This window comes from Esox lucius, chromosome 5, assembly GCF_011004845.1.
Source record: "Esox lucius isolate fEsoLuc1 chromosome 5, fEsoLuc1.pri, whole genome shotgun sequence".
Lineage (NCBI taxonomy): Eukaryota > Metazoa > Chordata > Actinopteri > Esociformes > Esocidae > Esox > Esox lucius.
In genome coordinates, this window is record NC_047573.1 from 21,543,747 (window position 1) to 21,569,105 (window position 25,359).

General features: G+C 42.5%; 1 protein-coding gene across 6 annotated transcripts in view; it reads left to right on the top strand.

Annotated features, from left to right (window-relative positions):
• The first annotated feature begins 5,773 nt into the window (after positions 1–5,773).
• The window catches only part of arfgef3 (ARFGEF family member 3), a 35,405-nt gene continuing 15,819 nt past the window's right edge, over positions 5,774–25,359 (top strand). For all 6 annotated transcript variants that reach the window (XM_020046799.2, XM_010888740.3, XM_013133837.3 and 3 more), the window contains exons 1-17: positions 5,774–6,183; positions 7,589–7,640; positions 13,201–13,282; positions 13,548–13,679; positions 14,512–14,580; positions 17,356–17,472; positions 18,010–18,055; positions 18,679–18,763; positions 19,219–19,323; positions 19,537–19,867; positions 20,113–20,225; positions 20,448–21,412; positions 21,585–21,751; positions 21,842–22,007; positions 22,195–22,302; positions 23,251–23,466; positions 24,520–24,630. In XM_020046799.2, coding sequence (XP_019902358.2) covers positions 6,099–6,183; positions 7,589–7,640; positions 13,201–13,282; positions 13,548–13,679; positions 14,512–14,580; positions 17,356–17,472; positions 18,010–18,055; positions 18,679–18,763; positions 19,219–19,323; positions 19,537–19,867; positions 20,113–20,225; positions 20,448–21,412; positions 21,585–21,751; positions 21,842–22,007; positions 22,195–22,302; positions 23,251–23,466; positions 24,520–24,630 — 2,950 coding nt within the window. In that variant the 5' untranslated portion in view covers positions 5,774–6,098. The remainder of the gene's footprint in view (positions 6,184–7,588; positions 7,641–13,200; positions 13,283–13,547; positions 13,680–14,511; positions 14,581–17,355; positions 17,473–18,009; positions 18,056–18,678; positions 18,764–19,218; positions 19,324–19,536; positions 19,868–20,112; positions 20,226–20,447; positions 21,413–21,584; positions 21,752–21,841; positions 22,008–22,194; positions 22,303–23,250; positions 23,467–24,519; positions 24,631–25,359) is intronic.

Consider the following 25,359-nt stretch of genomic DNA (forward strand, 5'->3'; position numbering starts at 1 on the left):
AGTCTTGTGGGCTTGTCCAAAGGGCGAGAGTGAACCCAACCCGCATCTCAAGCCCAACCCGTTTCATATTACGCAGGGCACTTTAACTCTCTCACTGCCACACAGCGGCTATAAAATATATCAGCCACTCACCGTACAGGCTCGCTGACACTCGTAGGCCTTAATGGCGTATTCATTCCCCCAAACCAAAGTTTTAGTTGCGAAACGTTTTTGTTGAACATCATTTCTATTGAACAAATTCAGGTATGTTCCTTCCCGATTTGTAAATACATTAAAATAGTTGAAACAAAGTGGTAATTATGAATTATGATCAAGATCAAATATAATATAAAATCTATTAGTGTGGTAAAGGGCATAGAACGAAATTCTGGGCCCTGTACATATAAAATCTAAACCAGTTACCACGCATTTAGCAAATATTTTTTTTGGTGGGGTGGTATATGTGAGCACTGAGGCATGAGTAGGTGTGGTATATGATCAATATACCACGACCATTTGCTGTGCTTATCCACAGCCCATCTTAGAGTGCCTGGACAAAGTGCTCAACCGTGGTCCATTGGCAATAAATCACAAATCTGAGATGCCTTTGCTCTAATATAACCAGTTGCCAACGCAATTAGAGCACTAAAAAGGGATGTGATGTCATACACTGGGTCTATGGTCTCAAATACTATGGCTTCAATCCAATCAGTATTCAGGATTCAAACCACCTGGTTTATAAGTTCTCATATACTGTGGCATTTAACCAATCAGCGATCAATGTTCGAACTAGGCAGTTTATAATAATGTATAGCCTAATAATCTATTTTATATGGTTTTGCATTTATGTAATTTACCTGTTGCGTTTATACATAGTTACAAACATGAATCTTGTCAATTAGGCTAGGCTACACTCAATTATATGTAATGTGTTAAGAGAATAGACTAATGCAGATGCAATTGTATCCAAATTATAAAGGAAATGTCTAGTGTTTTTACACAATGTTCTATTCTATTGAATATAACCCAATTACAAATGTCACGTCTTGTCTTGGGTGTATTCATTGCGCAAAACATTGTATTCGCAACACATTTCGTCAAACAAAAAGAAGCAGGGAGGAATCTATGGAGTTACTTTTGTTTCAATAAGAACAAACAAAGTATTAGTATTGCAAACAAAATAATTAATATTGAAAGCAAAACATCAACTAAAAAGTATTGAGATAAAAAAAAATAGATTGCAAATTAAATCTTCTGAAAGATACATTAGCCTGTTACAAGAAGACATGCTAATGTGTATGGAACTTAAGTTCGGTTTCTGCAAGTTAAACATATACACCCAATCTTTCTGATACAAATTGCTAGTTGTTTATTTGTTACTCTATGCATACTATGAAAAGTTGCTTTATCAAATTCCATATAGATTGTATTCACTGAACAATCATCTCATGCACCTATGTTAGATATCTAACAAGCTTAGATGAAGCTGGCTAGAAAGCTGATACAAACAAATGACAGCGTGTTATAATTTAGCTAGTTACCTGTGGAACAGAACTAATCCAAAATCATAATGTAAACTTAGCTATGCAGTATGGCCAGTATGTGTTAATTTAAGTTATAAACATTTTAATAGGCACAGCAGACAACATTCGTCAAGTAAATCTGTGGTAAAACAGCTTACCATGGGCATACTGAGTCTTGAAATAAGTGCTTTATTAGTTGATTGATTTGTCATGTCATGGCAACCGATCTGCACAACTAACCATTACATTATCTTCAAATGTTACATTAAACCTCATTATTAATGTAACTTTCACACACACACAAGGTTATTCCTACAGTATACCTGGAGATCCATGATTGAGACTTTCCTACAGGTAACACAGTTCTTGTGTTCATGAAAAAAGCAACTAAGTGTTCGAGTAGGCTTCCTCAATAATAGTTTCCAACACTTATGTATTTAACCAGGAAAGGCTCATTGAGATTAAAAATCTATTTTTAAGGAGCATCCTTGCCAAGATAGGCAGCAGCAAGTTTAAGCGTTATTTAAGAATAACAAATAGACAACATAAAACAAATACAGGTGCTGGTCATAAAATTTGAATATCATCAAAAAGTTGATTTATTTCAGTAATTCTATTCAAAAAGTGAAAATTGTAAAATGTATACATTCATTCCACACAGACTGATATACGTCAAGTGTTTATTTATTTTAATTTTGATGATAAAACTGACAACTAATGAAAACCCCAAATTCAGTATCTCAGAAAATTTGAATATTGTGAAAAGGTTCAATATTGAAGACACCTGGTGCCATACTCTAATCAGCTAATTAACCCAAAACACCTGCAAAGGCCTTTAAATGGTCTCTCCGTCTAGTTCTGTAGGCAACACAATCATGGGGACGACTGCTGACTTGACAGCTGTCCAAAAGACGACCATTGACACCTTGCACAAGGAGGGCAAGACACAAAAGGTCATAGCTAAAGAGGCTGGCTGTTCACAGAGCTCTGTGTCCAAGCACATTAATAGAGAGGCGAAGGGAAGGAAAGGATGTGGTAGAAAAAAAAGTGTACAAGCAATAGGGATAACCGCACCCTGGAGAGGATTGTGAAACAAAACCCATTCAAAAATGTGGGAGAGATTCACAAAGAGTGGACTGCAGCTGGAGTCAGTGCTTCAAGAACCACCACGCACAGACGTATGCAAGACATGGGTTTCAGCTGTCGCATTTCTTGTGTCAAGCCACTCGTGAACAAGACACAGCATCAGAAGCGTCTTGCCTGGGCTAAAGACAAAAAGGACTGGACTGCTGCTGAGTTATGTTCTCTGATGAAAGTAAATTTAGCATTTCCTTTGGCAATCAAGGTCCCAGAGTCTGGAGGAAGAGAGGAGAGGTACAGAATCCACGTTGCTTGAAGTCCAGTGTAAAGTTTCCACAGTCAGTGATGGTTTGGGGTGCCATGTCATCTGCTGGTGTTGGTCCACTGGGTTTTCTGAGGTCCAAGGTCAACGCAGCCGTCTACCAGGAAGTTTTAGAGCACTTCATGCTTCCTGCTGCTGACCAACTTTATGGAGATGCAGATTTCATTTTCCAACAGCACCTGCACACATTGCCAAAGCTACCAGTACCTGGTTTAAGGACCATGGTATCCCTGTTCTTAATTGGCCAGCAAACTCGCCTGACCTTAACCCTATAGAAAATCTATGGGGTATTGTGAAGAGTAGTTAACTACTCATTTTGAGTAGTTGAATGACTTGTCATAACACAGGAACAGATGTCCATTTGCTGTCCATCAAAATGAGTCCACATTTTGACAGGGTGATGAATCAGGACACAACTCAATCCTAAACCAAAGTATGCATTTATACAATCCCTCTCTGAAGGTAGTAATACAGACCATTTGAAAAAGGGGGCTCAGGGCGACACATTTGTTTTTGCCATTCTGTTGCAAATCTAGCCCTCGCTTCTTCACATACAAAAGCCTCTTCACCTGGCTGATGGAGGGCACATTGTCCAGCAGCATCTCAAATACAGGAAGGTATCTAATGGAGAATTTGCTGAGGTTGCCTGCACATAGCAATGACATTATTTTGCTTTCCCACTCACGTCTGATAGTTTTCTGAGAGTTTGAATTAATGATTTCATATTATGCTACCTATGATAAACTAGACACAATCCACAATGATTCTGGCACCTCCACTTCCTACCTATCCAAGTAATAGTTGGCTTAACTAATAGGCAATATCTAGGTAACATCTGTTATAGATAAACTCAGTGTACATGATATACATGTGGTATGTGAACATTACTTCCACTGCAGTCTGTCACCACTCCTCCACTCCAGCCACCTGTTTAGGTAATCTGGACCTACTAAACAGACGGACAATAGAACCCTAAATCGCTCGATATTTAACTGTTCCAACTGTTACAAGACAAAACAATTTACCATAGCTTTTTCCTAGTGTCCTTCTTGTGATAGAGATAGCTAACTCAGCCAGTGCCATTGGTCTGATTGGCTAGCTATTAACTATTGAACCTTTTCTTATCCGAAATGATAAGAAAAGGTTATATAAATATATATAAATAAATCACATATAAACAATTATCAGGCAAATATATCCGGGCTAGGTTGTCTTGTCAACATATTGGCTGTTTATCAATTCCAAGTACGCTAAGAACGTACTTGTGTCCTTGAAGAACGTTCTTGCCAAGCGTCCTTGCGAGAATGTTCTTGCAAGATCGCGAGGACAGAGAACGCGCCTATCTGGATTGAGATGCATGTGTACTTGGCTATTGCGCAATACCCCTCCACTCTATGAGGGCTGTAACCTCCTCAGAATTCCCTGAATAAAATATTAATGTGAAGATGAACGGCAGAAGGTTGTATAGAGACTATAGCCATAATTATATTATGACATTTGTATATGGCTTTTTTTTCTGAAAATCAACTGCAGTTCTAAAAAAGCTGTCCATCTCTACCAATACTGTAATTACTTAACTAATGTTAACTAGCCTCTCCACTGCACTGAATAACTTTAGCTAGCTGATCGAAAAGTCTGAGCAAATTTATAAATTCGCCGTTTCTTAAATAAATAAGCAAATATTCAGCGACTATAATGGCCATTTCTCGTCAATTTTTTCCCCTGATTTACAGGTACCGTTTACATGAAATAAGAAAAGTTCAAACTTATTAGAGTTGTGGAGTTTTACCTTCTCTCCTGACATCTTGAAATAACTTATTGGATATCAGATGCGTTCTCGATGAACAAGTCACCAACCCACGCATCCTCGATAAAAGTACACATCCGGGCATTTTAGGCGTTCTTGGTAACTTGCGTTCTTTGGATTGGAACCGTAATTGGGTCATGAAAGATGACATCAAACGGCCAATGTTGCGCTTATTTCACGTGCGTCCACTCAAACATAATTACATGCACGATAGCCTGTCTACCTATTAATGTAGCAAGCCTACAACGTAAACGGATTGGAACTGTTGATGTTGCCCGGTCTGGTTGACCAATGGAGAAGCATTTCCTTTCTTAAACCCGCCCACCGTGAAATTTGTGTCAAAAACTCGCAACCGCAAAAAAATAAGAAAACGAGAGCAAAATCCAGGGTAACGTAACCAAAGACTGAAACAAACTGTCGTCAAAAACATAATTGTTTTAACCCAATTGCGTTATCAAGAAAAAATATTCCCTCTCAAATAACTATTCGCATTCATTTTCAATCTTTTTTTTTTCGCATTTCAAAAGATTTAATTTGCAATATATATATTATTGATCTCAATACTTTTTAGGTGATGTTTTGCTTTCAATATTAATTATTTTATTTGCAATACTAATACTTTTGTTTGTTTTTATTGAAACAAAAGTAACTCCATAGTAATCTATCTGAAATTGTCCAATAGAAAATCAGTTTTACGAAACGTAATTCAACGCCAACGTTTTTGTTATGGCGGAATGAATATGCCAAGGCAGTGCAGTTGCCTTCCGAGTGAGAAGGAATATAATGCATGGAGTAAAATTCCATGGAATCGATTGGCTGGAAATTAATGTTTGTTTTACATGTCGAAATTCACCATTTACCTTAGGATCTAGATTTATTTATTCGAATAAACAAACATGTTTAATCCAACAATAAATGGAAAAACATACGTACAAATATATCAATATTTTACTTGTGCATGCCACCATCGCTGAATCCTCCATCCAAGCAGTGTAGGCGATCCATGGCCAAGGTTTCCGAGTTTCAGATTTCCCAGAACGAATTAAGGGGACACGATATACTGAGCCTACTGTATACATACCCGAATCAAGACAGCCCAGTAGAATAATGGCAAGACATTTTTCAGTGGGCTAAATGTATGGTTTTCATTGAAAAATATATCAAGTGTTCGCTCGGTTGCATCAATAGCCTACACAATAGGTTAAAAGCCCCTGGAATTGCTTTGCGACACTGTAAATAAACGCTTCCTTTCAGCTTCACGGATTTGACGTTGGATCTTACATCATTGGCCTGGGAGTGAATCATCATAAGAATAGGGATGCTGCGCCCGTAAGCTGGACCATCGCACTTATTTAAAAATAACAGCTCAGTTCAACTACTTTTCATAATGGAAGAAATTCTACGGAAATTACAAAAGGACGCATCTGGAAACAAACATAAAGCAATTCGGGATGCGTGCGTCTTCGCTTGTGGTGAGTATTCATTAAGCTTTACAATAGGCTGCTCTAGACCGTAGCCAATTTTGCACCTGCACGTACTCTTGTTTAATGGAAGGTAAAAGAAAAGCAACTGTTCTGTGTATCATGCCAAAAAATTCCTTAACACAACGAACCCATTTAATAGGACATTCAGATGGTCAACTATTTTGATATAGGTCGGCTACTCTCCCTGTTGTTGATTTTCAGGAAATGTGTCATGCGTAGCATAGTAGGACGTTGCCAAGGATTTCTAATCTTTGCTGAGCAGAACGTAGCACAGCCTATGTTATGTGCCATGGTCAGCGTGGCACCTGCTTTGCAGCACCGTTATCGGTTACTGTTAAACTTTAAGTCAGTGCAAGTAGTGAGTCCCTCACTCACCTTAGGCTACATGAGTATTTCTGTTGCCCCCTTTGCATTATCAGGTGGCCAATAGAGAGCCTTACTGCATTAATCCTGTTCTTTACAAATGTTGTTGTATTAGGTGTGTAACCAATAAGGCATAACCAAGGGGATGTGGCATGGCCAATATACCACAACTAAGACTTGTTCTTATGCACAATACAATGCGGAGTGCCTGGACACATTAAATAGCCATATAATGTGGCAGGATACCACTAACCCTGATATGCCTAATTTCTGAGTGTTGGTTGGCTAAAATCAGTAATATTAGATCAGTAATATTAGACCAAATTTTGTGGGTGCAATACATGTACATTCGTTTTTTTTCCCCATACAAAGAACAAACATAGCACAAAATGTGTAATCACACTATAATTTTAGGTCAGTCTTTCTCACTGACAAGATTTTCATCTTGTTTAATACTAAAATACAAAGTTGTTGAGACAGTGATTCCTAAGCATTGTAATTTTCCACTCCGTTGTGGCTCCTTTCCTGTCACCTCTTTCCTTGCCCTTAAACCAGAGGTCTCAAACCGGTTCCACGAAGGGCAGAGTGTCTGCAGGTTTTCGCTCTCACCTTGTACTTAATTGACTAATTAGGTTGACTAATTGGCCCTCCGTGGAACCGGTTTGAGACCTCTGCCTTAAACAATAGTACAGGGTTGCCTAACAGACCACTAGCCCTCTGGCTGCCATTGCATATCAATAGACAGCAGGTATGCTGATGCTAGATGAATACAATATTGTAGATAGAGTATATGGGCAAGGGCAAGAAGAATCCTTTCCTCCATATACATACTAAATTATTCATGCTGCCAATTCAACGTAGTTAGCATTATTAGGTCATTCATTTAAAATAAACATCCTGTTTTTCAAGAGAAGCTCTTTAAGAGTACCTCAACAAAGTATTCCCCAAACAGCCTGAACCACAGGTCCAATCTAGTTCATAGTGGGATTTGATGTCTTAATTTGAATGTTTTTATGTTGTATGATCACAGAAACCCTTCAAAAGCAAAAAGGATCGGCAAAGATTCCACCATCTAAGCTAAGGTAAGTTGGTTGGACTTCTGTCAGCATCAAGAGTTAAGTAGACTTTACTTCAGCCATGATTGTTAAAGGGTTAAATAATCACACAATCCTATGATTTACACTGATAAATAATACTAATTAATGACAGCAATATAAGTTCTGCATTTCATGATTATAGTAAGTTAACAACCAACATGTGAAATTGGTTGAAGCTGAGAGTCATGTTAACTACAAAACCCAACGCTTTCTCTAAAAAGGTTCTGGCTGGCTAAATAAATGTTATGACACTGTAGTCATTTTTAGCTCTATCAACATAATAATACAAAGCCAATAATGTGAAATATTTATATAGTTGTAAAATCCCTTAAACTGCACTATCGAGGTAAGAGTTTAAAAATGACGACAACTTCGTAAAGATATCACCATGTTTCTAGCTCACATTATTTGTTTATCAGGTGTCTATGCAAGTCTTTAAAAGAGATATTAAAGTAATATGAAATGGTTGGTCAGGGAAACTCAGGAGCTTATAATGCTTCCTCTCAGCAGATGAATTGAATTCAAGTTGAAATGTTTCATCACCAGGTTGCTAAGCCATTGTTACCCTAATGCATCGAGCAGCTCATTTACAACGTATGGTTAACGAAATCAAAGTGCGTTATGGGATTCCAGTCAGGTTCCCATCTCCCTGAAAGTATCTCTGTCTAAAATCAGAGTAAAATGCATACATTTTTATTAATCTGACTGCACAGTGTGTACTTCTAGGAAATTAAAAAAAGATATATATATACTTTGACATGACGATATATGCCCGTACCACCTACTGGCAATCTGGTGTGCAAGTCATTCTTTTCAGAGTGTTCTGAAATGTGGTGGTGTGTTATCCCCCATCCCAAGAAATGAACATGCTGATGTACTACACCAAGATGTTCAGGTTTCACAGACTGATCACATAGAAGCTAATCCTGATGAAAAAATATATTTCAATATAGCCCATAGGCTTTTCTCACATCTGTGTGTCTGAGGGTGGATTATCCATTCAAGGTTCTTCTTCATTATGCAACTGCGTGATGTTGGTTTTTCTTTTTTTGCATCAAAAAACCCTGGGGCACTTGAGTGGCACAGTGATCTATGTAACTGCTTTGCAGAACAGCTGCGTCATTGGTGAATTATTTGTGTTTTCACAATTACATTTCTGCCATTTAATCTTCTTAACGTTATGATGTTCAGGACTCCCACATTACCGACCTTTCTGCCTGCTCAGCAAACCCTAGGGACCCAAACCTCTGGTTGTCTTCTGTCCATCCCTTTTGCTGCCTTCAGTCATGTTTATGTAAACAAAGCATGCTGTCCCATGGTGGAACAGAAAATGAATTCAGTGTGTAAATACAAGTGAAATATGATCCAGATCTGATGAAGAATTCTGTAGTGTAACTTGGCCCAACCCGATTCTTGTTTGACGCTGTAGTAGTGTTTGCATTAAGGGAGGAGAATAAAACAGACACCATTTGACTCTGTGTAAAGAACAGCTCCTCCATGCAACCACTCAGTGGATGTGGGTTTTCTGATATTTATGGGGCCATCATCATGATGAGGTTTTAATCGAAAACCAAGAGCATATCTGGCTCTGCTTGCTACACCGATTGAGCGCTTTCACTCTCTGCAGTATCAATTGTGTCCTCCGGCTAAATACGAGAAGTCTCATGTGTGGGTCTGGTGTTATCTCCATCTGGTAGTAATTGCATCTAATCAGGCCTGCTACCTTATTATTTGTAATGTTGGCTTAAATGAGAGACCTATTCATTGTCATGAGTGATTTAGCAGATGGTCTAATTCAGTGTATTGAGGTAGTGCGTTTTTAAAATACTTTTTCATGATGGGAATTGAACCCAGAATCACCATGCTCTACAAAGCCTGAAGCTGTCTGAATTTTTATATATCGACAGACATGTATAATGCTCCTTTCAAGTGATGAATTATTACTCAAATAAATCTAGTAATCTTTCATGCAGGGCAAGAATAAATAATAAAGGCAGTGGCAAGCCTGGATTTAATGACATAGAGCTCATGGATGTCAACAATAGAGTATCGTTCACAATTTACTGCATCCCATAATGTGCAGAGAAAACTATGATGTGGCAAGTTGACCAAAAATATAACGAGGCCAATATCAAGAACAGTAACTACTCGACTAGGAGAGTGCAGTTCTCACATTATGACTGCAGTACAACAAACATAGGTACAGTAACTCATCAAAATATACTGCAGGATACACTTTTCAGGGAGATGTACCATCAACCTAAGAAAGCTATGACCTTGCATTATGGCAGAAGACAGTCTAGCTTCCGCTTTAAGTGGTCATTCATTGATTGTACTGTCCAAATTGTCCAAAGTTCAAATCAGCTTTGCTGATGTTTAGAGCAGCTTTGCAAAGTATTCTCCATGTATGCATTCACACAGCCATGCTTTCTTCTGTTCCAGTAACAAGTATATTTTCCAAGTTATGGGCATATTATTTTTCTCTGTAGTTTGATGCTGGAGATGGTTTTATTCAGATGTATTGTTTATCTTGTCCAATCTCTCTTTCTAGCCCTGTGGTATTGCCATGATGACAGTGACTGAGTGACCATTGCTTGCTCTTTGGCGCCATCTAGGCTATATCTGATATTGAGATCTACCTTGAGTCTAGATGGTGCAGCCCTCCGCCATTGTCAAGCAATTGATATACAATCCCAACGCTGGGTGTTCTGCCCAACACTCTGAGTAGCTGCTGACAGAGATGTAGCCGAAAAGCTTGTTTTTACTAATACTGTTTTAAATAGTAAAATGTACACACATTTACCACACGTTTTTCTGGATTTGTGACACAATCCATAATATAAGACTTTGTCTACAATCACAAGTCGGGTTCTGCCTCTAACACCGTAATGGAAGGACCACTACTATTTTCTAGAATCCCATTTCCGGACCCCACTGACTTCTGCTTTGAAGTGTCAGGTTTTTTGCACAACTCCAATTCTGCACCAACATGAGATATTCACATTGATTAGCCGTGACTGGCTGGAGGCAGCCTCTCCGTTTCTTTGATTCCATTAAGCCATGGAGGGGACCCTTCTTAGATGGGTTTAGTGCATGCTTTGAAATAATCTGCAGTCTAGGCTAGTGGTAGCCTTTTCGATGTATCCAGTAAAAGCTATCTGTCCTTTAGGGCCTTTTTTTACAGACACAAATTATTTCTAGTCCTGGACTGAAATCAAGCTCAGTGCAGATTCCTCGGTGTCCGAGAAACCTTTATACATGTTCAGTATGATGATCATCTTAAAGGTTGGGATGATATGATTACCTTACGTGGCATCAGATCAAACGTGTTGTACACCTCCGCATGACTCGTGCCTGACACAGTCCCTGAGACATCTCCTTAATAAACAGAATATATCTGGTTGAGAGGAGTTTCCCTGTAGTCACTTTGACTTTACATTCCTGTTGGGTAAAAAGGCAAAGCTTTTGTCTTCAGTTCTGTTTTGAAATCTTTTCCTTCCTGCACTTTTCCTTTCTTTGATTTTCTGTCAGCCATATCATGTTGTGGCCCTTAGAGGGCAAGCAGCAACAGGATTCTCCCCAAATATAGGATTTAAAATGCCTTCATTAAATAAGGGTTTTGTTTGGGGCTTTGTGGCCTGGATTTCAGTCTCCTGTGATTTATACAATTACATTCAAAGTCTGTCCCCTGAAACATTCTTGACATTCTGCTATTTTCTACTTTTTACATTTATTTTTGCTCTTGGTTTGTTTACACTTGCTTTATTTTTATGGAATGCTTGGTGCGCGTGCGTGTGTGCGTGTGTATATATACACTACCATTCAAAAGTTTGGGGTCACTTAGAAATGTCCTTACATTAAATGAGTTTGAATAGGAAATATAGCAAAATGAATAGGAAATGTTGTCATTGACAGGGTTAGAAAAAAATATTGTTTCCTTTCCTGCATTTGCAGCAATTACAGCCTTGCAAATTTTTTGGCATTCTAGTTGTCAATTTGTTGAAGTAATCTGAAGCGATTTCACCCCATGCTTCCAGAAGCACCTCCCACAAGTTGGATTGGTTTGATGGGCACTTCTTACATGCCATACGGTCAAGCTGCTCCCACAACAGCTCAGTAGGGTTGAGATCTGGTGACTGTGCTGGCCACTACATTATAGACAGAATACCAGCTGACTGCTTCTTCCCTAAAAAGTTCTTGCATAGTTTGAGCTATGCTTTGGGTCATTGTCTTGTTGTAAGAGGAAATTGACAATCAAGCATCGTCCACAGGGTATAGCATGGTGTTGCAAAATGTATATTCTTCCTTCTTCAAGCTCTCCTTTACCCTGTACAAATCTACCAGTTTACCACCACTAAAACACCCCCAGACCATCACATTGCCAACACCAGTCTTGACAGATGGCGTCAAACACTTCTCCAGCATCTTTTCATTTGGTCTGCATCTCATGAATGTTCTTCTTTGTGATCCGAACACCTGAAACTTTGTTTCGTCTGTCCATAACACTTTTTCCCAGTCTTCATCTGTTCAGTGTCTGTGTTTTGCCCATATTAATCTTTTCTTTTTACTGGCCAGTCTGAGATGGGGCTTTTTCTTTGCATCTCTGCCTTAGAAAGCCAGCATCCTGGAGTCCCCTCTTCAATGTTGATGTTGTGACTGGGGTTTTGCGTGTACTATTGTACTCTTGCTCAGTTGTGCACCACGGCCTCACACTCCTTTTTATTCTGGTTAGAGACAGTTTGTGCTGTTCTGTGAAGGGAGTAGTACACAGCATTGTACGAGATCTTCAGTTTCTTGGAAATTTCTCGCATGGAATAGCCTTCATTTCTCAGAACAAGAATAGACTGATGACTTTCAGAGGAAAGTTCTTTCTTTTGGACATTTTGAGCCTGTAATCAAATACACAAATGCTGATGGTCCAGATACTCAACTACTCTGAAGGACAGTTTTATATTGCTCCTTTAATCAGCACAACAGTTTTCAGCGACGCTAACATAATTGCAAAAGGGCTTTTTAATGATCAATTAGCCCTTTAAAGTGATGAATTTGGATTTGCAAACACAACATGCCATTGGAACACAGGACTGATGGTTGCTGATAATGGGCCTCTGTATGCCTGTTTTGAAATTCCATAAAATATTTGCATTTTCCAGCTACAATCGTTTACAATATTAACAATGTCTACACTGTATTCCTAATCAATTTGATGTTATTTTAATGGACAAAAGAATTGCTTCTCTTTTGAAAACCAGGAACATTTGTAAGCGACTCCAAACATTTGAACGATAGTGTATATATATTTTTATTTCTAGAACACAGAGCTCTTACCTAAAAGAGACCCTGTTCTCTGTATGATTCTGTAAAAAAAAAAAAAAAGGCAACAAAGAAATATAAGCGCATGTTATCTTCTAATCTCTTGTTGGAAAGCTCCATAGAAAATATTGTCAGAGTGCCCTCTCACCAACCTTTTGCCTAAATGTGAAAGCTTTGTCCCCCTCTGGTTTTTATATTCTCTCCATAGCATAATCATAGTTTTTCTTTTTAGAGAAAGATGCCTTCTCCCTCTTCAGCTAGCACTGGAGTCCAAGAACACCAAGCTGGCACAGACTGCGCTCACAGGAATGCAGGTAATTCATATACATGTACTGTACACAACATCAGGGGTTTGACCAAATATAGGAAACGGTCAGTGAGTACCTATGCATTTGAGATGTTCTAATAAACATGTATGTTTATTGAGTTTCTTCATTGTTCCGCTCCTAAACCATTACCCTTCAGCACTTGATTTGCATTATAAAGTGTTATCGTTTTCTAACCGTGTACTCTCCCGTGCCCCCTGTTTGTCTGTCTATTTTACTGTTCTCCAACCTTTTCTTCCCTTTTTCACTACAGAAGATCCTGTGCGAGGATCGGTTTCTGGTTGTTGAGACTGAGGCTCTGGAGAAACAGCTTTTGAGTCAGATGCTGGATACAGTGAGGGTGACCCCCATGCTTCACGAGGATCTTCAGGTTGAGGTCATGAAGGTCAGTCTTCTGCGTGCAGGGCTGCTTATGGTGATTATGGTATAGTAATTGACCCAGTTTGAACATTGGCAGAGGTATTTTCTTTAATGTCCAATGAAGTGACTGCTTTGATGTGCCTCTGCAGTAGTGTTGCATCGCTAAGGCCCCCCTGGTAGTAAAATAAAGTCTGGAAACAGCCCCTGGCTTGTTGCCAGTTTGTTGTACTCATGGATAAACTACGTGCTCTGTGGTTTTTCCACAAATCCTTCTGCAGTTATAATGCTCCACAATACCTGGGCACATAGCCACTTCACAATGGGGCATCCTGTAAATCACATACCACAATTCAGACTATTTGGACCGGTTCAACTCCAGGCCCTTTTGCTCCGATGAATAACCAAACAGGTGTAGTGGATCTGTGAAAGACGGTGTGAATTAACAGTAATGTGTAGATTACCTGCAAATTGGTTTCATTGTTCTCATAAGCATATGTCTTTTTCTACATAGTTAATGTTCCTAATTTGTCTCCAGTCATCATAAAGAGTTATCAGCCAACTACAAGATCACCAGGCTGTTCCCTAGTTCTGGTTTTAACTCTACTCTGGATAATGACTGATTTGGTCACCTGCTTTACACATACCAAACTCTACAAAAGGAAGCTCTGTATTAATAAGACACAGCAAAATACCATTAGCTGAATTACCTGTTATGAGTTTTTTTGTATTATGCTGTCATCCTATGAGGATGATATCTGTTATCTGTTGCGGCGGGAGAGCCTATGTCTTTGTGTGGCTAATCTTTCCCGGTTCAGTTGAATTGGTGTATTTCAGGCCTACATCTCCTTGCCCTACAGGTCCTCCTCTGCATTACATATTCTTCCACCTTCGAGATCAACGGGGACTCCATCCTGAGGATTGCTGAGGTAAGCCTGGCCTGACGGAGTCATCGCCCATTTGCAAATGGATGACCGAAGAGCCAGAGAGGCAATGTCAACCCGCTGAATGTGTCTGTTTCAGAACCTGGATTGTATTGGTTTTCTTTAAAATTATTTAGCTGCGCTTAATTGCTGCAACTATGCATGGGGATAGTGAGGGAGTGGACCAAGAAGTGCAAATCTGGTCCATCTGACACTTCAGACGGGTTCAGTCAAATGTTCACAGTAATCTTGTAAGAGAACTCATTGTGTTACCCCAGACCTGGTCTGTCTCTGTCCCTGTCCAGGCTGACTCTTGGTCTGTCCCTGTCCAGGCTGACTCTTGGTCTGTCCCTGTCCAGGCTGACTCTTGGTCTGTCCCTGTCCAGGCTGACTCTTGACATAATGTGCTCCATCATCTCCATGCTACAACTGGACCCAGCCCAGTGAGGATCATCCATCAATGCGTGGCATTTATTTGAGAAAGGCCTTTTTACATCAGCGAAAACCCTCTTGGGCGGCCAGTCTTCTAGCTGTGCATGTTGAAGATCAAAAGAGTGCATGAATGTTTAACACCATGTCATTCATGGAGATATTCAAATATCCTGATGGACAGTGGGTAATAGAATGATAATCCAGTTAAGGAGGTGGATTGTGGGAAGTGACAGCAGGAGTCTTTTTGCATTCACGGGAATCTAATGCATCATTCACAAATGCCGATCAACCACAGACGTCTAAAGAAGCTTATCATTTGTACAGTAGACAGGGCGCATGACACTTTCTCATCTCATTCATCTGTAGGAAAGTACATCAGTCAATTCTCCTTGCTGTGGCTCTGTAGGTCCGGAAGTCGTTTCCTGCATGTTTTCAGCTGCGCTCTGGGTCATCCATTAGCAGCCCGTAGAAACATGTAATGTGGTGTTTAAGTGGATCTGGTCCCGGGCTGCATTTGCAGTACGCAGGAAAGGAATGTCCAGAGGCCAGTTACTCTGTTGTTGGATTGAAAGGGAGCTGTCAAATGCAGCTCATTAATAAGTTGACGTAACGCAGCCCTAGATCTAATGCATGCCCCTACTTCCATTCCTTTGGATTGGAGTTTTCCCTCTTTATCCCGGCATTTTAGGAAGTGTAAGTGTAAATGCCTCTTTCCCTTCGGATGTAAAGTGACAGTTAAATAAAAATTATTATTTTAGGGATAATTCTTACAATGAAACGCATGGTCCATGCCGTCTTTAAACATGGTTCAGATGTACCTGTAGGTAGTGACGGACAAACAGACTGTGAACCCTGCCAGTCTCTGACTAATTCCTTCCAGTAACCTTTAAAGACTGGCTCGGCGCACTGCTCTTTCCGGCTTTAATCCAGTTGGCCTGGTCGCCATAGAAACCCCTCATTCAAGGTCGCTGAGGTGATGCCATGTCGGTAGTATTTCCGCAGAACCGGGCAGGAGGGAGAGATGGAGAGTTGGGACTCTTTCATCAGATATTTTGGTAATGGGACCTGGTTGACCAGGAGACAAAGAATGACGCATGTTTACAGTAGTTCGTATTGGCAGTTAGGAACAGACGCATGTCTGTGACCACATCACTTTCCTTTGTGTCAATACCATCTTTAAGTGGCATTTACCATGATTGTGCCTCTTATGCAGTACTCTAATGAAAATAATGTATATTTTCAAGATTAGAGCCCCTGAAGTTGGCTTCTGATGCTTTTCTCTGGGACCCTGCTGAATTGGCCTGGTTTCTTCGACAGGGTTTGGTCTGAGAATTCCTCATGAGTGGTCCGACCAAACGAATAGGACTGACCAAATGAATAAAATGTGCTTTTAGTCATGGCTGATTCATTCAATGAATCCCTGATCATAATGTATTTTAAATATGCATGTGAATAATGGCCCTCGCATTTTAATCTGCATGTTAATTACCAGTGTGACTGGGAGTTATTTTAGACTGGATCCAGCAGATATGGTATGAAAGATGATACAGAACAGAGTACAGCAAGTGTTCTGTCTCACTGCCTGGTTGGTTTGATTGGAGCTAGCTGCTTTCGTTATACCTGTGCTAAGAAAAGAGGGTTAGGCAATGTCCTAGTTATACTTACCATTGCTGGGCATTTGTACAGCTTTCAGGGGCAGTAATAATTGAATTAGCCACTGAATTGTTGTTTACATTTGTACTGTACACAGCATTTATGCTGCCGAACAGTACACTCACTGCCACTGTCCTGGTAAAAAATGGTGGGGTGGATGGAAAAATGGAATCACTTCATATTCTGAGTAGGAATATCATCTGTTAAAAAAGGATACTATTAATTTTCTTATTTAAATGTGCTTGTTCACAAGCATTGGTGTAAAACACATTGGTTTGTTATTTTGTAGGACAGTTGTATTATGAAAATGAGGTACCTTAATTTATAGTGCACAAATCAATAATTTATAAGCGGAAATATGGATGTAGCAACTGCTGATTGACCCGTTAAAGGTCTGGTGCAGTCAAAACCGTGATTTTCCTGTTTCTTATTATTAGACCAATGACTGTTGAGCTGGGTAAGGGTGTGGCTTCTAGACGATCCTGTTATCCAGTGTGGGATGTGCACTGACCATCTCATTGGTCTCCTAATGCTCACACTTTCAGATTGGGGCCAAATATACAGAGTAAAACAAAAAAAAAGAGTACAAAAGAGGATTTAAAAATCCAATACAAAAGAGTACATGGTGACTTGAATTATTATAGAACAGGAAACTGCTTTGTTTAACATGTAGCATGTGTGTCCTGTGTCTTCTAGCTATGTATCGAGACGTACATGTCCAGCTGTCACCAGCGCAGCATCAACACGGCCGTGAGGGCCACCCTCAGTCAGATCCTGGGGGACCTTGCCCTGCAGCTCCGACACAGACAGGAGGTCAGCTATCTCTAGTCACCTTTGACCTCTCACATTATCTCAACCACTCAGAGAAGAATACGGGATGGTTTCGGGAGTGGGGGGGTGGGTTTAGAGTGAATCGTATCTTAATTTCACACTTGAGAGGTGGCTGGGTCTAGAGCATTGGGCCAGTAGCCAGAAGGGTCTTTGTTCAAATCTCACGACCAACAAACTAAAAAATGTAATCAGTCACTTTGCCCTGGAGCAAGGCACATAACCTTATTTGCTCTTGTTAATCCCTCTGGATGATAGTGTTTGTTAAATTAATAAAACAGTGAAAGATTTTTATAAATTAAACACAGAATACTGACAGGCTGTGTTCTTTACCTTTTCAATAACTATTGCTGCGATGGGACTTGAATTAAGATCATAATGTACATGAATATACAAGGAATGCACTCTATAGGGAAATGCATCTTACATATTCTTGTTCTAAAATCAATTAATCAAAGCCAGCATTCTGTGTCTCAAAGTCTAGTGAACAACAATACAATATGTTGTGGTGTGTGTCTTCAGGGAGTGGATGGTGAGGACATGCCAGCGACCACACACCAGCGAAGAGGTACTTTATAGTCCTGTTATCGGAAAACTCTCCACCGCTGATTTTTGCATGCCATGGGAAATATATGTCCGAAGGGAACACAATGCCCTTTTTATGAGGCAATAAGCAGAGGATGTTAGACATAAGAAATATTTTAGTGCAAGGCTGGGTGATTCACACCTCCAGAGTTCACATCCAATAGAGAGAGTGTGTTTGTGTGTGCGTGCGTGCGTGCGTGCGTGCGTGCGTGTGTGTGTGCGTGTGTGCGTGTGTGTGTGCGTGCGTGCGTGTGTGCGTGCGTGTGTGTGTGTGTGTGCGTGTGTGCGTGCGTGTGTGTGTGTGTTGTTAGACCTGGGTCAAGTACTTTTGTCAAACACAGAGTTCTTTGATTTAGTCTGCCCTGGTCCATAAACACAATGAAATTGTCCTAAGCTTAGAATTGCACTTTGAATTATTTGAAGTATCAGAAATAGTCCAATGTAACACAAAGTATCATGGCTTGTTGGGTTCAGCCCATATTCGTTATCCATGCTTCTTGACCACACTTTAGAGCAACTATACAGAGTAAAGTAATTAAGAACTGGTCAGCCGCATAAACAGTGAATGTGTGAGGTTTTCTGTAACAGTTGCCTTGTGTGTTTTAGATGTGTCTCCCACAACACAGGCCCTGTTTGAGGATGTTGTGACTGTGTTAACGGTCTTCTGCGAGAAGCTGGAGAGCGTTGACAAGTAAGAAAGTATTCTTTATGAAGAGTTAATAAACCTATACAGTTTACATTTTAGCCATTTAGCAGATGCTTTAATCCAGCATACATTTATACTTTTTTGCGCTGGTCTCCCTTGGGAATTGTACCCGAAACCCTTGCGTGGCTTGGGCCATGCTCTGTCACACAGGACTCTGTGATCGCTAGTTTCTCTCTGATATGAAAAACGCATCTTTCCGACCCTCTTGTCATCCATGTTAGCTCATTTGAAATGTCAAATCTACAAAGCTTGAATATGTTTTTACAGCAGTGTTGTTCTGTACAGATGGTCCTTGCTGAGTTTTTATTGAGGTGAAACAACGGCAGCCTATTTCATACAAACTACACTCATTTTAACCACAACCCATGTGAGATAGTGTTCCGTTTGAGACCTGGAATAGAAGCCTGAGACGCTGACTGATGTTCTGTTTGTTAACACAGTGAGAACCATTTGCTCCAGCTGCTCTACCTAGAATGCATCCTGTCCCTGCTCAGCAGCTGCCCTCCCACCATGCACCTGAACCGAGGCTTCACAGACCTCATCTGGTAAGGCCTGGTACATGACAAGGCTAGGCTCTGGCTAACAGATGCACGGTTCCCCGTCTGACCATCCCCCTTGTCGGTTACGTTCACCGTTTAAACATTCTGAGAACAAGCTTTAACAAGCGTTTATGGTAACTGCTAGATAGCCTGCGCTAAGTCTTCACCTTTTTAAGTGTTACTAAATGAAAACATGGGACAAACCTTATGTCGTCCCAGGAAGCAGCTATGCCCGACGTTGGTCGTTATCATGGGAAACCCTGTGAATGACAAGACCATCACTTCGGCCCACGGCCATGGTGGAAGGAGTCAGGAGTTGGACCCATCCCTGGGTGGGGTCTCTGACCAAGGCAGGGGGTCGGGCTGTTCCTCCAGCACTCCCGCCATTACAGGCCCGGTGGTGCGCACCATCTGCTACGTGGCGGCTGAGCTGGTGCGTCTGGTGGGCTGTGTCGAGTCCATGAAGCCCGTCCTGCAGTCGCTGTATCACCGCATCCTGCTCTACCCCCCACCACAGCACCGCGTGGAGGCCATCAAGATCATGAAAGAGGTCAGACCCTCGGGTGGGGTGGGGGGCGAGGGGGGTTAAACGCTTACGCCATGTCCCCGGTCAAACTCCGGCCCGGGATTCTGTTTTCACATCTCAATCGACACCGACATTGATCAACTATATAGTACGTAAACAAACTCGGCAGAGACATCAAACCGATCAGTTTCATTGGTGGGATATTGCTGTTTTATTGACAGAGCCAGTGATGAACAGAAGGGTTTTAGAAGGGTTTTTTTGCTTTCTAGATTCTGGGAAGTCCTCAACGCTTGTTTGACCTGGCTGGTCCCTGTGTTATGGAGCCTGAGTCCAGGAAAAGATCCTTCTCCAAGAGGAAGTCCCACCTGGATCTGCTGAAACTGTGAGGACCCTTCCTACTACCTAACCTTAACCCTAACCTTAACCCTAACCTTAACCCTAACCCCTAGCTATCATTGTTCCCTAAAAAAAATGAACACGCCGATGACTGTCCATGGAGCACTGGCCATGTACAGGACAACCGTCCTCTACTGTTGTAAGAAGGAAGCCCTGTTGTAAATCTTGATGTGTCTGTCTCCGTGCATGTGTGTGCGTGCGGCCACAGGGTAATGGATGGCATGATGGAGGCCTGCGTGAAGGGGGGGATGGAGGCCTGCTACTCCTCGGTGTCCTGTGCTTGCGCCCTGCTGGGAGCCCTGGAGGAGCTGAGTCACAGGAGCTGCCTGCAGCCGGAACAGACCCGCGTGCTCCTGCGCCGACTGGATGAGCTGAAAGACGGGTCCGAATCCACGCGGGAGTCAATGGAGATCAACGAGGCGGACTTCCGCTGGCAGCGCCACGTCCTCTCGTCCGAGCACGCTCCCTGGGAGCCCTCCCCTGCCGCTGCCGCCGCCGCCACCGAGCGCAGCCCCGACATCAGCATCAGTGTCACGACAGACACTGGCCAGACCACTCTGGAGGGGGAGTTGGGCCAGACCACACCAGAGGGGGAGGAGTGCGGCGAAGAAACCCAACTACCTTCTCCCACCCTCTGCGGGGCCGAAGCCGAGCCCAACCCGGAGCCGCGGCCCCGCGTAAGGGAGGCGGGGCCGGAGCCCGGGGGACCCCCGGACGTGGTGCAGCGCAGCCACGCCCTCGTCTACCCCGACATCACCAACTTCCTGTCCGTGGAGTCCCGGGCTCGACCGCACAGCTCGCGGTACAGCGAGAGCAACTTCAGCGTGGACGAGGGCGAGATGTCACGCACCGAGTTCGACTCCTGCGACCAGTACTCCATGGCAGCAGAGAAGGACTCGGGCCGCTCGGATGTGTCAGACATGGGCTCCGATAACTGCTCCCTGGCCGACGAGGAGCACACGCCCCGGGGCTGTCCCGGCCACCGCTCCCTCAGGAACGCCGCCCTGTCTCTGAAACTGCTGAAGAACCAAGAGGCCGACCAGCAGAGCGCACGGCTTTTCGTCCAGTCTCTGGCCGGCCTGCTGCCCCGCCTGCTTGGTATGCACAGCGCGACAGACGTGGACACCTGCCTGCAGAACTTCTCCTCCACGTTCTGCTCTGGTCTCCAGGCGGGTGAGTGCTAGAGGAGGGAGTGGTTGAGAAACGCAGGGAGGATGTGAGACAGAAACATCCCTGTGTTTCGTTTAGCGTTTGAAGTCCCGCGGATGGGAAACAAGGTGAGGTGATAGTGTGGATTGTCCTAGATTCGTCAGTGTTTTTCATGTGTGACCCTGCGTTCTTCCAGGTGGGATCCACTCACCAGGCTACGAGGGCAGTGAGAACCTGAACTGCCAGGCCCTGATGAATGCCGACGGACTCTATCTGGTCTCCTATTACGCCCTGCTCCTCAACCTAAAACTCTGCTGCCAGGACTACTACCGTCGGAGGCCCATGTCAACTCTGGTCAGCCTGGTAAGGGGTGTAGTCGGTCGGTCGGTGGCGGTTACGAGTATGTGATTCATGGTCTCCCCGTTTGACTTTGACTTCTCTCTCCTGCCGCAGAAAGAGTTTGTGCGTCTGATCCAGAGCAGTGGGGTGTTGGTGGTTCTCTCGCAGGCCTGGATAGAGGAGCTCTACAACCAGGTGCTGGACAGGAACCTGCTCGGTGAGGCTGGCTACTGGGGCTCCCCAGAGGAGCACTCCTTGCCCCTCATCACCATGCTCACTGGTAAGAGGGGACCCTTTTTATATGTTTCACCAGCAATGTTGTTCTCATAACATATTGCGTAAACAGAAAGGTCCTTTGAGACCTTTGTGAAATGTTCTGCTGATGACTGTTAACCTTTTGTGACCTTTGCCTTCTTTCTCACTGTTTCTCTTGCTCTCTCTCTTCCTGTTCCTCTGTCGCTGGTCAGACATTGACGGGCTGGGCAGTAGCGCTATAGGCGGACAGCTAATCCGTAAAGCCAACACACAGTCCCCCTTCAGCTGTGACAAAACTAGCAGTGATGCCCTCTTCGCAGGTACTGATACCACCAGCTGGCTTTTCTATGTCCATTCAGCAGGACAGTTCGCTTTATATTACTTTGATATATTGGCGTGTGTTAGATTGGGTTTTTAGCGTGTTTTTGTTTATTGGGACCGATTTAAAAACCCGCAAGGTGATCCAAATTAGCTGGAGACCATGGGTGTGGCATGCATTTGCCTTGATCTCCAGACCAGACCACGAGGCCTGCCCTAGTTAGTGGTTTCGTGTTACAGGAGATGCTCTTCAGGCTGCATGGAGAGCGAAATATCTCATTCTCCTCGCTCCTCTCTCGGGAACGACGGTGAGCTGCCGGCATCTGCCCGCCTCTTTTAATGCCGCTGGGAACGGAAGACACGCCATTGAGCCGCCTCGTTACCACAGCAACTGCAGCTGAGCCACCCATTAGGCCCTGAAGCTGCGGTGTAATTAGCTAGCTACCTACACATAATCAATACGAGTGACTGGATTCAAATTGGGAGGAGAGAAAATGAGTTCTTGTCTTTTTTTTACGATTTATTTCCCCCGTATGACACGCTATGGTCTCGCCGGCTCCCCTTACAAATCTGTCAAACTGGGCTGTTGTTTACTTCTCTTTTCACTGCCTCTGAGGGAGGAAGAATGTGGCACCTGGTCCATACTTAGATGCCATTCAGTGAGTCTGTGTCAACACTCAATGATATTTTTTGGTTATACAAACTGAAGGTACTGTGCGTATAATTTTTTTTTAAGGGTCTGACTCAACCCCACCCTGGTCCTGGTCGATATAGTATCGAGGGTCTGACGGATTCAACCTTTTAATTCTGTTCTGTGCAGCAATATTCCAGAATATTCTCTGGCTTCACCGTATGCTGTCTTCGGGGTTCTGACTCAACCACTGATTCTGTTTCCTGCGTTCAGATAAGGGTCTGACTCACCCACTCAACCTCCACTAATATTATTTCAGGCACAGTGTTCGCCCGCTACATCCTGACGGGCTGCTGGAAAAACCTGATCGACACCCTGTCGACCCCCCTCACCGGGCGCATGGCGGGCAGCTCGAAGGGCCTGGCCTTCATGATGGGGGCGGAGGGGATGAAAGAGCAGAGCCAGAGGGAGCGAGACGCCATCTGCCTCAGCCTGGATGGACTACGCAAAGCAGCTGGACTCAGCTGTGCTCTAGGTAACGGGACCCAGCACCATGGTGACCGTGGATAATGCCTAATTCAAATCCCCTAACAGGAAGAGTATTGTTAACCTGTTAGCTGCGAGGCGGCAGGCTGGGTAAAATAAAAACGATAAAAGGTATTTGGATGAGAACCCATGATATTTAAACCGGCAAGTTACTATGTTCAGAATGTTAAAATATATATTGTTCCCTTTACACAAAGGATAGAAAGCTTTGCGCTCATATGTTCATTGGAGTTCTATGTTGCCATGACAACAACAGGCCAGCGAGAACAGGCGAAAATGGAGCCTAGGTTCAATAAAACATGAATTGTAATATGGGGAATCCAAAAATATTACACAATATTTCACAGTGACTCTTTCCCTGTTTCTTGGTGGTTACTAAACAAAAACAGGACTAATAGTTTAATGTGTAACACCAACCAAACCAACACTGACCTCAGTGAATTTATTATGCGTTATACTGCGGAATTTGAGTTTTGGTATTGACCATAATTGCACATTATGCAGATTGAATATACCATGAGAAAAAAAGTGCCAGTAAAAACCATCACACAAATTATATAAACCACTAGCTCATTTTCATAATACAAGTACTGTGGTAAATGTTTGTAACTAAGGGGAGGATGAATACTTTCTAGGTCTATATGAGGAGCAGTTGAAGTATCTCTGAATAGCTGAACATAAAAGTAGCTGCATGAGAACAAAACATAAAATGTCACCCTGAACGGATCACTGTTTTTTACCTCTGTCAGTCCACTTCAATCAAAGCTTTTTGTAGCAGCACATGACAGCGTGCCTTTGATTATGTTGAACTTTCATTTCTTCAGCTCTAATGTATACCGACAAGAATCTTTCTGACCTCACTTTTTGCCAAAGCGGTGATCTGGATCTTAGCCCTGAGTATATACACTTAAATTAGGACATTGGCATTTTACTGTAGATGCTGATATTGGCCTGGCGTACTGTGACAGGTGTCATAGTCCATCCCAGGCCAGCTTGTCACTGATTACCACCACATCTTAATGAATATTCACACATTCTCTAGGTGTGGCTGCCAACTGTGCCTCGGCCCTGGCCCAGATGGCGGCAGCCTCCTGCGTGCAGGAGGAGAAGGAGGACTGGGAGCTGGCCGAGTCCGGAGATGCCATCACGCAAGGTACCTACTGCCGACACGCGGCCTTTACAGGATAAAGTGGCGCCACAAACACTCCTAAGCATTTTAAACGGACACCCCTAAACCTATTTAACCATACTGTATAAACTGTTATAAACTGTATGGTTGGAACTAGTGATGGGCATTCAATAGTTAATTACCGTTCTTCTAGCAGCCGGATATAATGCTAGCAGCACTAACTCAGATTTTCTTTTTCAAAATAAAAGCCATCATTGAAATATATAAGGCCAAAATAGTTAACAATCTAGTCTGTACATTTTATGTTTAATATTTGTTCAAATGTTATTCTTGTTATTCTTTTTCACAGACTAGATTGTTAACTATACTGCCTTATACATTTCAATGATGGCTTTTATTGTGATAAAGAAAATCCGAGTGCTGCCAGCATAATATCCTGCTGCTGAAATAATGCCAATGAAGCCTCAAATGGCCATCACTAGTTGGAACCCTGAATGCTGATTGGCTGAAAGTTATGGTATTTGAGACTGTGAACCACCTTTATGACGTTGTGTCATTTTAGGTTTTCTAATTGTGTTGGTAACCGGTTTATGAGAGCAGTAAGGCATCTTGGGTGGTTTGTGGGGGAACAAAACAAAGCAAAAGGCTATATCTAGGCACAGAGAGTGGCGATGAGCCCACCAACAGCCCTTAGCTGTGGTATATTGGCCGTATTCCACACCGCCTCATTGTAAATACAACAGACTACCTTTG